Here is a 15415-nt window from a genome sequence, read left to right as displayed (position 1 = left end):
AAAATAAAATATTGAATTGTTAAATGAGTTCAGTCCATTCTCTGTACTGAATAAAGGAGAGTTATTGACAAAAAATTAATATACCGAAACCTAAAACATAGATCAATACTTTTTATCAATGGGAATAAACATGTCTGATCAATAATTTCAAACATATACAGATAAATTAAGATCACACAGGCAGTCTTTCTTCTGGCACGTCCTAGCTCTGGAGTGCTTGACTTCACACCCTTAGTAAGGTTTTTTGACAACAATTATTTGTGTGTAGTATTTATGAAGTCTGATACCATGAAAAAGACATGGCATCTCTCCAAAGCTTTAATTAATATTTTCAGTGGCTACCTAGTGGTATGTAATCTATCTGAAACAATACAGAAATACTGCATCAGAAGCAACTGTTGACAATATGAACTCACAAGCAATATGCAAGGGGCTATTTATCACTACCTATCTTTCAGTTCATCTATTCCTTTTGAAGTCTGTTTAGTCTAAAAAGCAAGACCCATGTAAACCTAGTAAATAAGACTAAAAATACTTATTAGAGTGGCTATCAGTTACTGTCATTATGCCCCAACAAGGAAAACTTCAAAGGTTCAGTGTTCTCCATAAACAGTAATTTACATAAATTACAGATGTGTTCTACATGGTAAGCAAAATACTTAATGATTGGAATCATTCCAATCCTGATTTTCAAAGTTTTTCTGTACTTTTTGGGCTGAATTTAGAGATGAGGAGTTGTAATTTAATATTCCCCTGGACCTACTTACACCCACTTGTTGAAGTGTCAGGGAGTCTTGGTGGGTGTAACTTACACGCTGAGAAGCCAAAATAAGTTGTAATAGTATTAACTTAAAGTAGGGAGGATACACTGTCTTTTGATTTGTTTTTCTTGCTGTGTTTCTTCTCTGTGGCCAAGCAGTATACAAGGCATAGTAGCTTAGGCCCTCTTGGACTGAGGTCTGCAATGGAAGGTGAGAAGTCAAGATGATCATAAATGATGTATTTGGATGTGTCATGTGAGCCTCTATTGACACAACCAGCGAATTCTGGGCAAAGACTCAGCTGAACTGAGCCACACACTGTAGATGTCCCATGAAGGACTAAATTACAACAGTGCTCTCTCCCTCCAGCGTGGGAGGGCCTGGCAAAGACACCTCTCCTCAACACCTCACCTCTAGGAGCACTTACACAGCTAGGCAGGAGCATGCATAACACAACTGGCTCTCTCTGAATTGCACATGAAATGCATGTGACTTCAGCCACATGAGAGCTTTTCTGGGCTGACAGGGCCTACTGCAAGGAGACAGGTTGCTGCTTTCCTGGCTCCCTGCTGAAGACAAAAAGGAAGCCAAATGATGTTGGCATTTGGAGATTCTCAAAACATTACAAAATCTGTCTTCTCTTGTTTTCCTCCTTCTGTGAACAGGAACCAGACGACGGCCAGTATCATTCTGATATACTCCTGCTATCCAGCCAAAGAGTTGACTCTAACAGATCATGGGCAAAAATGTACTCTAAGGAGGAAACCAGAATTATTTTACTGCACATGCTGAAAGAAGCCAACATTATGCCCAAACAATATTTTATTACTAATGTATAAAAAGCTATTTATGCAAGCACCTTAATAAAATCTGGCACTAATTATTTGGTCTTGATTTTACTCTAGTAGGAATAGAATTACTTTTCATTATGTGAAATTCTGGTGCACAAAAGTTGACTATTTTATTGGTTTAAATATTCAGCAGACTCAACAGCAACAATTGTTTTCAGTAATTTCAACAAAATAATGTGCAAGGAAATTGGTCTATAAATTGCCAGAGTAGAATTTCCCAAACTTTCTGAACTGGAAGTAATCACTCTTGGTTTGAAATATGAAAGAAACATAATGATGTGTTTCATCAAATATCAAAAATATAAAACAGTGGTCCCTAAATGTCATCTGCAGGCAATCATAATATCTGTACTTTTATTTGCATTCCAGCATTTTGTTTTCTTTACATTTAGGGCAATACGACTGTCCAGCCTATTCGAGAACTTAAGTTATGTTATCCTTCCAAGAAGTACAATTTCTAAAAGAAAAAGGTCACAGCAATCAAAAGAGAAGTGACCTGGGGCATGGGTTTAGCATGATCAACATTCAAACAATAACTAGAACTGAAGTCAGTATCTGAATAACTGTGTTACACTAAAAGATAACCAGGTGTTCTGTTGCTTTCAGAATCTCCTTCAGCTTCCCCGTTAATGAGCAAAATTGGAAAGGGGAAACAAAAAACAAACTCACTTGTCAGAGACAAGTCTAGATAATTAAATACTTTCAAATTATGGTGATAATTACCCAGATTAAGAAAAGGGTCATCTGTGGATTGAACAGAAGTATAGGTAAATAATTCTTGCCCATTTGTTCAGGATCATTTACAAACTTATTACCCAGACCCAAGGATAATATCTTTGCTCTAGGCACAGATCCACAATGGTCATTAACAACAATATGAAATTGTTGTGGAGAAAAAGATTTATCATTAAAATATGTTATAATACTCAACTTTTACTTTTCAAATGAACATTTTGTATTGAACCCAAATGGTACTTATTTTAGGCAAATGATCTTCCGCAGAAGGTTCTTCTGTCACATGTGGTTCTCTCCAATGATGCATTCAATTTTTTTACAGATTTTTGTATTAAATTGTTGCTCTTCTTACTGCGCTTGGCCTCAGGAAATTAGAAGACTGCTAATCAGAAGAGAACTACACATGTACTTTAATGTGCATGGACCAAAGCTTCCAGCATCATTTTAAGACTCTCCAAATAGTCCAATAGCTTACAGCTGGAGAACAGAGGAGTGAATAAACTGTAATAGTTTAGGCTTCCATACAACCAAGCCATATTAAATGGATGTTCAGTTCTAAACAAGCACAATTAGTTTAGACCCTCTACACCTTCTCTGAATCTGAATCTGGCTGCAATATGGGATCACTGTGACAGACTGCCATGACAGCATGTCACAATAGCAAGATGTTGTTATATTGTTGAAAAAACAGACCTCATAATTTATGTTCTGAACTAGAATAACAGCAGTCTCTAAAATGCAGTATTTCTGTGAAATCAGATGTCCCTAAAATGCAGCCTAAATACCAGCAGATTCCTAAAAATACAAGATTATGAAAATATGCTTGAAACATTTTCTGAGAACATCAGTGGTTTTAGTCAGAGAAGCAGTGTAATCAGGTTTGGCAAATTTCACCATAGCTTTAAATGAAACTTGAAAACTATGAAAGAGTATATAAAACCTTCAAGCTTGTGAAGGCCTAGGACTGGACAATATTGGTTCCATGTTGTGCCCTGTTAGGTAAGCTGTTTTTACACCCAGCTTGTAGGAATATTCCTTGATCCCCATGTAGTAAGAAATGGAGATGCAATTTAAGGTCAGAGAGATCCAGCTTCAGGAGAGAGCTCACATCTAAGCAGAAATAAGAGGGGAGACTCTAGCACATGATCAGCACGTGGTTTGGTTGTTCAGGGTCAGCATCTGTCCAGTCCAGGCAGCGCAGAAATTGCCTGATGCTGGAGAGACACTACTCTTATTAGCTGGAATCAAGTACGCTGGGGTATCTGCACATAGCGAGGGCTGAAATTTGGGAAAACTGAGTTCAGTTTCTTTTCAGGCTCCAGGCTGTCTTTGAGCAATTCTCATCCTCCTCCTGCCCGAGCCTCCTTCTGCACAGAGCTCACATGGGAAGGGAAAGATGCACCAACTGCACTGGGAAAACAACACGATTCAGGTCTGAGCAGCCTTTGTGGAGCAATCAGGTTTCACTCCAAATGAGAAACAGTTCAAACTTTGGGGCCTGTGATGCCATTTCCAACAAAACTTTCCCAGCAGGTTGGTCAGAAGGATGTGCCACCAGGACTGCCATGTCTCTGACGGCATTGCCCACTGTGTCGTCACCCCCGGTGCCTTCGCTGTGTCATGCCCCAGGGAACACCAGTGGCCCTATGAAAGATTGAGGCCCGCAACCTGCCTCCTGCAGGTACCTTGAGGTGGACAGAGCAAGGATAAATGCAAGACAGGTTTTCACTGGAGGTACTTCCTCAGACCATCATTTTCAGAGCACGCATCCAACAAGATCTATAATATCTGGGAGCTGTGCAAACAGGCAACTGAAAAAGAGAAAAATGGAGAAAAGATTGGAGCACAGAATCCATTTAAGGATGGAAAGGGACATCCTCTTGCTGATTTTTAAAGTCAGTATTTCCAAAGTATGCTACTGGGTGGTTTTTTGATCTTCTAGAATTCTCCCGTCTGTTTAATCAGCCTGGTTTGATGGAGAGAGTATATGCTAACATTAATAAACCTCAGAGAGAAGGAACTCAGCTTAAAACACCCTAAGTCTGTAAAACAAACTAGAAGATCATTAATTGTACTTGCTCAATTGCCCCATCTCCATGGAACATAATCTGGGCTCACTTTCCGTGGATTCATAAATTTTAAGAGTTAATAAGGATAGCAATAGTATCTAATAGCAATACCTTCTTATGGGTAGATGGAGAAGACCAATGGGAAGAAAGAAGGAACACTTACCTCAGAAACTGAAACAAAAAATGCCTAATTGCTCTAATATTTTAGCAGAAAGATTTGACACATGAAACAGTTCTTGACTTTTTTGAATTTCTTTACCAATGTACAGATTTTTGAACTAGTATTAGAAGCTCATCAGTTATTTAAATATACAAAATATTCACAAGAATTTCAACCTCGAATACAATTCACATGAGCGAAAGAGAATACAGAAACACAGTTTAGAAATATGAAGTGCCACACTATGTACAGGAATTAATTCATATTTTAAAATCACAAGAATGGAGTTAGATTTCAGGCCTAATGAATCAATCATAAATTTGTGTTTGAGTTCAAAATACTCATTTTTCTTTAAATTACCAAGGAATATTTTTTCCTCAGACACAGCAGTTCATTCATTGTAAGTCTCAGCAATCTTTTGGTTGCTATCCTTCAGTTTGTTAAGGTCTTATATGGTCTCAGCAATCTTTTGGTTGCTATTCTTCAGTTCACTAAGGTCTTATAAAAGTGTCAGTAGCTACTACTGTTGAGGAATTTTCTAAATTCCTGCACAGTATATTCTGTGATGTCGCAATTTTAAAGTCAAAGGTTTTTTTTAAAAAAAGCATTCACCCAGCACTGTGTTTTCAAACCAAAGTACTTTTCCTTAGGAGAAATGATACCTCTTCATTACTGGTATCATTCACAGTCCATGAAAATTACTGGAAAAATTTCTTCTTGGAAACATGCTCACGGGTTTTGGATGAGACTCTAGATAGCTTTTAGTTTGGGGAACTGAACAATGTCACTTCTTCAAAATAAAAATTATAAGATAACTTGGGATCCAAAATAAATCACACAACTGATCAAGCATTAATCTGTCTCATAAACATTGTGAGTGCTTTTGTCCTAATCCAACAGAACACTAAAGGACATTCTTAATTACCTGATGACTATATTCAGATTTAAGTGTGTTTACTCATGGCTCATACAAAAACCAGACAATCCAGTCAACTACTGTAGTGTAAATTAAAAGCTGAGTCAAGTCTCTCTGATATTTGAGCTCCGAGTTAAAGTAAAAAGTGGTTACTGCACTAGCGACCCACAATTGATATACAAATATTTTTGGCAATACCGAATTGAAAGAGAATAGGTAGTATTCCTGAGTCAGCTAAACTCACTAAAGCATCGGTCAATTCAAGTCATCAGATCAACTGAAGGAATTCAAATTTCTAAGTCTGTTCTTTAATTTTTGCTTTACATGCATCACTTTTTGTGAAATTAATCTTATGTTCTTTGTGTAGGTGAGATTCTACCTGATACGTTTCCAGTGCTTTTTGGCCTAGTGTTAAACTATTAATGCGATATTGCACCACAATCCTTTTGTTACGCTATGATCATTATTGGAGCCATACACTGGCTGAAAAGACCAGGTGGCACAATCATATCTTTGGTTTCCCACCATTTAACATATTGTGATACCTCTAATGGCAAAGCTGAGGCAAATTTGTGTGCATCTGCTTTCTGAGATGGGAAAGGCTCTCCAGCATCTGTGCTATTTTGGACGGCCCCAGAAAGAACTGGCACATGCTGTGCTAATTCTGCTTCACCATAATTGATATCAATAGTTGTACCTGGATTACAAACACTTAGCACTGTCTTCAATAGCCTGAAGAAGGGTAGGTTTGCAGAAAATCAATGTGTGCCTTTCATGAAAACGGGAGATTGGAAATGATCCACTATTCCTGGCAACTTTCAGAACTAGAGAAATAAAAGATGACTTGCCCTTATATCCCTAATCCCACAAATATTTACACACATTCTTGAATTTACGCACTGTGAGCAATCCCATTGACTTCCACAGGACTACCCTCAGCCTTTAGTCGCTTGTGCGAATCTTTGCATACCCTGCAACGTCTTTCTGACCGATGGCTGTAGGTACAGATACCGGGTTTGCGGGGTGCGTTCCTTTGCACGCCGGTGAAGCAGCATGGCTCGGAGAGCCACCGCGGTCTGGCACTGGTTGGGCACAGGGGTGCTTTACGCTCGCTACGTGTCTCTGTCGGGGAGGCCTGCCACGAAACCGCTCCCGCGACGGCACCCACCCAGGCGCCCCACCGCTGGGTGGGCGACCGGGGAGGGGACCAAGCCCCGGGCCCGGCTCCCCCGCCGCACCCGGGGTGCTGCCCGGGGGCGCCCGGAGCACATCCGCACGCGGGGCGCCGCCGCCGCTCGCCCCGGCCCCGGCCCCGGCCCCGGCCCCGGCCGCGGCCCCTTCCCCGGGGCGGAGGGAGGGAGGGCGGGGCCGGGCCGCGGCTCCGCGGGGCCGGGCCGCGCCGCGCTGGGCTGGCGGCGAGAGCGCGGTGCCGCCGGCGGCCGAGGAGGGACCGCGGGCGGCAGCGGCGGCGGCGGCGGCGGCGGCAGCGGCGGCGGCGGCGGCAGCGGCGGCGGCGGCGGCAGCGGCGGCGGCAGCGGCGGCGGCAGCGGGCGGGCGCGCGCAGCAGGGCCCGCGGCGACGGCGGCGCCCGGCCCCGGCATGGCCCGGCAGTAGCGGAGGGAGCGCCGCCCGCCCCCGCCCGCCGCTCCCGGCGGCAGCCCCCGCCGCCCCCGTCCTATGTGACCCGCCCCGGCGCCAAGATGAAAGGTAGGGACGGGAGCGGGCGCCGCCGCAGCCGCCGACACACGTGCGCCGCCGCCGCACCGGCCGCGCCGGCGGGGCGCCCGCGGGCGGGCACCGGAGGGCACCGGGCAGGGCAGAGTGCGGGCACCGTGCGGGCAGGGTGCCGGCAGCGTGCAGGAAGGGAGCGGACGGGGCGAGCAAGGTGCGAACGGTGCAGGCAGGGCAGGGCGCGGGCAGGATGCGGGCATGGCACGGTGCAGGCAGGGTGCACGCAAGATGCAGGCAACGCAGAGAGCGGGCAGGGCAGGGTGCGGGCAGGATGCGCGCAGGGTGCAGGCAGGGCAGGGTGCAGGCAGACTGCCGGCAAGGCAGCGTGCAGGCAGGGTGCAGGCAGGGTGCGGGCAGGTTAGGGTGCGGGCAGAGTGCAGGCAGGGCGCGGGCAGGCGGCGCAGGGGGTGGGCGAGCGAGGCCCCGCGCACAGGGCTCTGCCGCACCCCAGGGTGGTTTGTGCTGGCAAGCGCCAAAAATCCCCTCCGAGGAGCTGTTATCCCTGTGTCGCCCCTCTTCCCGTCATTTCTGCTCTCCCCAGCACATTTTCGCTCTGCACCTACCTTTTCTTTTCTCCCTCCCTCCTCACTGCTGTCCCGAGAACAAGACATTTATTTTTCCTTAATTTATTTGTTTATTTTTTGCCAGAGTTTTGTGATGTTCTTGGTGTTGCTTCTAAACATCTGGCAGTGATTAGGTGCCAGTAGAGGCTTAACTGGCTTGTGAAATGTATTTGGCATATTTCTCCTCAACATCCACCGACTGGAAAATATTTGGTCTTTGCCTTGCATCTGTTAAAGCTGAAACTTGAATTCTTTTCCTCTTTCTCTCTCATTTTTTTTTCCTCCTCTTTTTGTTTTAAATAGGTGAAACATTCAAATTCTACCAATTGACCCTGTCCTGAAAAGTTGTGACTGAGAGATATTAGATAATACACTTTTAAAATCTAATAAAGAAGCAGATTGTCAACTTGCTATGGTGATAACCAAGGAAAGCTATATTAGGAGGTTCACAAGAAAGCCTCTTGTTTATGAAAATTGATAGCCTTACAGCAAAAGGCAGAGCCTTTACACACTGGGGAATAGCTACAATGAAAACATCAAAGGACATTACGGAAAGTTTAGGAAGTAGTTGAGAGTTTGCGAGAGTAGAGTCTAGTTTTTCCTCAGAGACAAAAATAAACTTGAAGGGTGGAAGGAAAAAGCGCACACAGAAGGAAATTGCTTTTGGGCACCAGTGTGCCTGTGCTTGGATTGCAGAGTTTGATTCCAGATGCCAGTCGGTCAGTAAACATTATGATAGTTACACTTAGTTTCCAGAGTCTGGGACACCAAATGATGTGATTATTTATTCACTTGCCAGAGTAGCTGCCTGAAGGGAGGAGAAGCTTTTTGAGGGGTTTTGTTTTCACAAGCCCACACACACCACTTAAGTAACTTCTGGCACTGTGACATGGTCTCTCTACAGGGCCCTGTAATGTATAAAAAATAATGTATTTATAATGTTCTTTATTTAGAGGGTATTTGTGCCAAAAGTTTTGTCATCAGCTTGTCATTATCAGCATTAGTGTAGTGGCAGGAACAAACCAAAACAATGGGAATCCAGTAGTATAAAACCACATGTGATATCACTGAAAGTGTTACATTCTATTTTTGGGCCTGAGGCTGTGCCCTTTTCGGGGAAGAGGCAGGATGAGAGGGGCAGAGAATGACAGAACATTTTGGGGTGACCCCGTACTTCAATGTACAAAACCAGGAACTAGGTTCGGATCCCATTCAGGCCAGTGAGCGTTTTGCTGTAGTTTTACGTAGGTGTAGGATGCGACCCAGAATGACTTGTCTCTCCTTCCATCCTGCGCCCATTGCTCTTCCATACTAAGTGGAGAAACGGCATTTTGAGGGAAGATGTTACTCCTCCTGTGAGCAAACGTTGGTGCCCTGCACTACCGCAAGAGCGGTACACTGGTTGGTAGTCCTTACCTTTCTGTTTCTCCAAGTACTGTCATAGCCATTTTACTTCCTCCCCTCGCCAGAATTGTGGAATTATAACATGCAAAGATGAATCCTTAAATGACTGTGCTAGTTACAAAAGAACAAAAAGCCTTCTAACAAATCATCAAGTGGCATTGCAAGAGTTATGGAAGTTATTAGCCAAAATAAATTTTGACTCTGTATTTTCCTTTCCTGGGTACATATTTGGTTTTTCGTATTTTCTCTTTCAACTTGGTGGTGTTGATAATTTTAGGACTTTAGAACTCAGTGCAGTTACACATTTTCTGAATAATAAAATGATCTGTTGGGCAGCTGTCTCTGTATTTACCCTCTCTGGAGAATGGAGGAATATCTAAATAATTACATCATTAAATATCTGTAAGGAATAAATTATATTTTCCATTGCTGGAATTTGTAATGTGTTATGTTTTAAATCAGTAAAATAAATTGAACTGTATGTTTCATATGCTTGCAGCCTTACTTCCAGTAAACTACACTGAGCTCACAAACTTTGTGATACTTTCTAATAATAATTCATGTGATTTATAAAGGGACTTGACTGCTTTAGGGTCAGATGTATCTTTATCTAATGATACTTCTAAGTTTTAGATACTTATTGAGTTATGAGGTAGTAGTTGTTGCCTAGGCGACAAATGAAAACAGCTTCCTCATAGTCAAACAACACATGTGAAAAACCATTGGGCCTAATTTAAGACAGGGAAAAGTGTTGCTAAAACTGAGAACTTCTTTCTATACATCTGTAATATATTTTATAATTATTATTTTAAACTATATCTGTAGTCACTACTGTCATGGCTGTTCAGGTGTTAAGTATTTTTGCTGTTTAAAATACGGGTAATTATTTGGTACCTATGCCCAAAATCAGGCAATGCCAAAGCCAAGACTGTTTGGGTCTATTGCTCCAGGCTGAGAGAAGAGGTCTGCATTATGTTATCTGGAGCTGTTCAACTCCTTCTTGTCATTGAGCATCCTCTGCCGAGTTCCTCCCGTCTGCTGTGCCAGGCACCTTGTTATATCGCTTGTATATCGACGGCTGTGGGCGGAGGAAGAGTCTCATGTATTATTTGAGAAATAGTGTGTGACCAAATGCCCTGTCCTGTGCAGTTCCTCTCATTTTAAAACTTTTGCCCAAAGAGAAACAAAAGGGCAGGTTCATTCGTGGTTGTGTTCCGCTGAAATCAGTAAAGAGGCAACTGCCTCAGAAATGGTTAAGTCGCAAAATCCGGCTTCTTCGTGTGGGTTGGTTTCCCTCATAGGAGTTTGTGCCCTTTGTGCATAGGGTTTTCAGTGGACCAAAGCTAGGTATGACAGCTCAGTTTACCTTCAGTTTACCTTACACAGTACACATTTTACCAGACAAATAATGAAGTATTGGGCTGTTTTGCTAAAATCATCCTTTCTGTGTTTTAACTTGGATCTAGGATGTAATCTGCAGTGCAAAATTCAGTTGCTCTTTCTTGACTGTATTGATCAAGTCTTAAGAATAAGTAAATAATCTATTTATATGATATCTACCTTCTTGCTAGATTTCGGCTTTCTCTCTCTCTAACCATTTTGATGCCACCACTGTTTTCAAAAGATAAAGCAATAACAGTAGTTTTCTACTCATGGAGAAAAGTGTATCTCTCTTTAATCTTCTTGTGCTCAAAACCAAATGAATAGTCATCTGCAAATGGGTCTTTCCTGGATAGAAACTTCAAACTGCAAACTTCAAAAATTCCAGTCCAGAGTGCATTGCAGAAGCCAGAAAGCATCTGAAAACGAAGGATTAGAAGTGGAGTGATCCAGTAACCTTTACTTAGTCCACTCATAACAGTGCTTATATGAATATAGTGATATAAACATAAAACATATGCCAGTGCTCTGAGTGATGTGTGTTGGACATGTCACAGGACCATACCGTAAAAGTTCAAAGGCGTGAGCAGTTATAATAAATGTGTGATACAGCACAGAACAAATCCTGAGCAATGCCACTATATTGTCGATATATCCAAAATTTGTTGGTAGCACAGAGGATTTTAAAAGTATGAATGAGATGAATGAGAAAGATGATTATGCAAGCGTGCATCAAAGAGTATTCCTCTTAATGATATAGGGGAAAGCAGAGCATTATAAGCTGTGAAAATACAAGTGAAATCTGCTATTGCACAGATTGGAATATTACTGGAATATTATTTTAGTCTGATTTTGCTACAGTTGAAAGCTGAACAGAGCCCTTTTTTTGTTACCGTTCCTTAACACTTTGTTTAGATCTGTACTCAAAGAGCATTGTGCTTATAGGTTCAAACACCTTAGCCTGTTTAGGTACCCAAATAAGGAGGGAAATGTAATCTTGTACAGAGATTCAGCTGATCAGGCCTTGCAAAGCAAAGTCAGAGCAGAATAAAGAAAGAGAGCTGGAAGAAATGTCAAAGATGAAAGCAGTTTAGTGCTCCAAAGTATGCCTTGCCTGCCCAGTTGTCTTCAGAGATTCCCAAAATGTTTCTCATCCTGAGCTTCTCATTCTCTGTCAAAACAGAGATTGCCTCCTTCCAGCCCTCCCCCAATGGAAAGCAAAATATTTTTTTATCAGACATTGAAAGTGAACATGATCCTCCTAATAATTTCTGGTCTGTAGAAGTGAGGGATCGACATAAGATGAATTCTCTTGGGAGTCTGACTGCTTCCGCCTGAAATTACTTTTGGTACATAAATTTGAGGTGAAGACTGGGATGTTACTAGGAAACAAAGTGGATGAATTATGGGAGGTAATATAGAAACACATTCATGAAGGTATATGGCATTTTAATGTCCTCTAACATACAGATAGGAAAACAAGTTTTTTCGGTGCATTAATGATCTGTTTGCTCTTAAATCATTACTCTGAAATAGGATATGATTTAAACTTTTAATTTCTAAGGTTGACCTTCTGCACCATGCAGCTGTTCCTGACCCCAGTACTGGACAGATCTGTAGCACTGACCTGTAGCGCTTAAGGGCTAACAAGCAGCATTTTAGTTTTGTTCAAGAAAGCCCCCCATTTAGTGTCTTCATTTTGTGCCTAAAAAGCGAAAGTAGGGCCATCATTCCTATATCTCTGACTTTCTTTATCTTCTGTCTTCTTTTCATTCTTTGTTCTCTCTGGTCTTTTTGGCTGTACCAGTGGGGGAGTAGATAGGGACTGGAATATTGAAATGCAGCTATTTGTTGTGTTTCTTTTTTTTTGTTTTATGCATGTGTTATGTGTTGAGAGACACAATCCAAGTCTTGGATTATAAGGCTCAACAGAGGATCCAGGGTCCGGGACCTTGCCTCTTGCTTCGTTGCAGTATTGAGAGTGGATAGATTCCCAGATCGGCCCCTGAGGGACAGAGGTGGGGAAAAGCCTTGGTCTCGTTGCTAGAATCCAGGCTAAAACAACATCTCCAAGGATGCCCCAGGATGCCAGGATGTGGGCTCTTTTCCAGGACTGCCTCAGCTAAACCTTTGCCAGGGGTTCCCTAAAGACCCGCTGGAGTCAGGTGCGCTACAAATGCAGAATAAGTGTAATCCTTGCCCTAAGGAGCCAGGTGTGTGAGGAGACAAGCCAGGCAAAGGACCGGGCAGCAAAGCTGTGTACTGCGCACAGCGTGAACAGCGGTGACATTGTAAGCACGACATGTCAGTTTGTGACTTTGTCAGCAGGATAGGGGTTTTTTGGTTGGGGTTTTTAAATCTGGGACAGGTTTTTTTTGGAGGAGGGCTTACCAGAATAGAAGCAAAGAGAGAAAGACGTTTTAACATGAAAAGGGGCTATAAGGAAAAACGTGCAGAGGGAAGCGGAAGAAGAGGACAAGTGAAATGAAGCATCTGTGAAGACGGAGGGGAATGAACAGCCCGTTAGTACAAACAGGAGACTGTCCAGAATAAAAGCTATGAAAACCAGTGGCAACCAATTAGACTGATGAAGTCATCAACATCTGAAGGCTGCAGCTGCTTGCCTATGCTTCTGCTGGCTCCGTTTCACCTCTAGGTCAGCACTTTGAATATAGACCCAGCTAATAGTGACCAAAAATGCATACAAATCTGGTGGCTGCTCCAAAAACCTTTTGAAATGTGATATGAGATAGATACTGGTGCTCCCTGTTCTCTTCTCTCTGAACAGTTGTTAGTATCAGAGAAACCTCACAAGTGAACAAGTTTTGCCTGTCGGTAACAGGGCTGAGATGGAGAAAGCAGACAGGATGAGCTTTCTGACATTGCAGATGGTACCTCCAGCTGGGTCCAGGATGCACTTGCTGCATGGATCTGAGCAGAGGTCTGCACTGATGTTATAGGAACTGTTGCTGTTTTATGGCTTAGAGAGGAATATCATCATTTTCGACTAATTGGCACAGTATCTCTCCAAATGTTAAAAAAATCTGTTCTTGATAATATTAAAATAAATTTTACAGACTTGCGCAGGGATATAACTATATAGTTTCCATTAAGTCAGTGGGAAATGCAGGGCCCTAACTCTTAAAGCTCTTTGAGAACACACATTATAGAGAGATTTATTTTAAAGGAAACTCTTTAGACTGGATGTCATTGTTACTACAAATTAGTCTTATAGTCCTGAGTTCCCAATGTGGTACTTACGGGTAAGTTATAATGTACTGTAAATCCAGTTTTCAGGGGGGTTATAAATTATCTTCTAAAATCTGAGTTGAAACTTGGCATGACAATTTTCAGTCCGGATGCCTCATACTCTCTTGAAATATATTTCCATTGATTTTGAAATGTAGTGTAGAATATTTGTGCCTATTCTAAATTCAAGACTTTAAATAAAGGTTACTTTTTTAACCCGTGTTTACCACACACAAAAGTTCTAGAAATAATTGGGTGCTGTGTGTCTGTAACCAACATATGATCGAGCGTCTCTAAGGCACTGAGGTCTAGTTTGCTTCACTAGTTAATTATATTGAGTGATGTACTGTTAAAAGGTGACAGCTGGACATGTACATTAGCAGCTTTCTGTAACACCTTCTGTATGCCAACAATGACATCCATAAAAAGAAGGGGATAAAACTGAAACAATTTCGCTAAAATCACGTTGCACTGAAGGATTCCCAGGTCTGAAGCTGTTCCAGTGCAGAGAGTGAGCGGCGCAGTGGCTACAGGCCATGTAACAGGATAGATTTGGCATTCTTTTTGGCTCCAGGCCAGCTCTTTCTTACTTGACCTCAGACTGACTCATAAGTGGTCCATGATTAATTTATTTAAGATTTAAGAACAAGAACTAAAAATTACACAGTTCTACTCAACAGATTTTTGCTTTGCCTCTAGCAAATTAATCAAATGAGAGTCTAATTTGTTTTAGATTAAATGAATTCCCTCTGTTAGTTGTGTTAATCCCCAGTTGAACTGCCTTCTTACAATTTCCACTCCCTTGAAGCATTGTGCTGTAACTTATTTAACTCTACAACTTTATTTATTAGAGGTGTTACAGTAATAACTTATAACTGGAAGGCAACCAGAAGTTGGCATTGGTACTTGGTGGGGTGTGGTTATTGCCAAAACATCTCAAAGGCTTTTTCTTTTTTTTTTTTCCAGCAGAGCTCTTGCTTTGCACTGACTCCCTAAATATTTGATGTACTTCTGTCCTGCTCAGCTACAGAAAGCCAGTTACTTTTAGTGGTTCGCTGTAAGCTCTGAGTGACAATCCGTTGTAGTCCTCCAAGGATACTCTTGTAAATCTGATGAAACAGGAGATCTCAGATGGTCCTTCAATACAGTTAAATAAAATTGGTTGCTCACGTGCCTTCTTTCAGAAGTTCCCCCTTTTTAGTGGCATCTCCTTCTGCCAGAGCTCAAGAAATCTCGTTTTAACAAGTTTTCCTGTTTTCTTCTTTCTTATTCTAGATTCTCTTCCCTTCACCTCCCAGCTGAGAGCACTGTAGATTAGAGCCTTGTTACTTGGGAGCAAAGTGCCCGCGTGTGTTGGCATTTCGTGCCCGCCGGCTGAAACGCCAACGCCCCTGTCCTCGCATGTGCTACGCGGGGGCTGAAACCGCAGCTAGCCTCTTGCCACTTGCTCCCATGTTCTGCCTGGCAACGTGAAAGGAGGCTTGCTGGGAGGTGAAACATGCTTTTAATCTGCCCCATGTGAAGTTTTCTTGTGTGGTATTTGCATGTGTGGGAGGGGGGAGGTTTTCTTTGCATTGCTTTTAAGGACTCCCACCA

General features: G+C 42.5%; 1 protein-coding gene across 1 annotated transcript in view; it reads left to right on the top strand.

Moving 5' to 3' along the window:
• The first annotated feature begins 7124 nt into the window (after positions 1-7124).
• Positions 7125-15415, top strand: part of COLEC12 (collectin subfamily member 12) — a 100643-nt gene continuing 92352 nt past the window's right edge. The window contains exon 1 of the mRNA XM_067290667.1: positions 7125-7199. Coding sequence (XP_067146768.1) covers positions 7193-7199 — 7 coding nt within the window. The 5' untranslated portion in view covers positions 7125-7192. The remainder of the gene's footprint in view (positions 7200-15415) is intronic.

The sequence above is a fragment of the Apteryx mantelli genome, chromosome 2 (genome assembly GCF_036417845.1).
Source record: "Apteryx mantelli isolate bAptMan1 chromosome 2, bAptMan1.hap1, whole genome shotgun sequence".
Classification (NCBI taxonomy): domain Eukaryota; kingdom Metazoa; phylum Chordata; class Aves; order Apterygiformes; family Apterygidae; genus Apteryx; species Apteryx mantelli.
The sequence above is the reverse complement of the archived record's forward strand: the minus strand, read 5'-3'. Positions and strand labels throughout refer to the sequence as shown.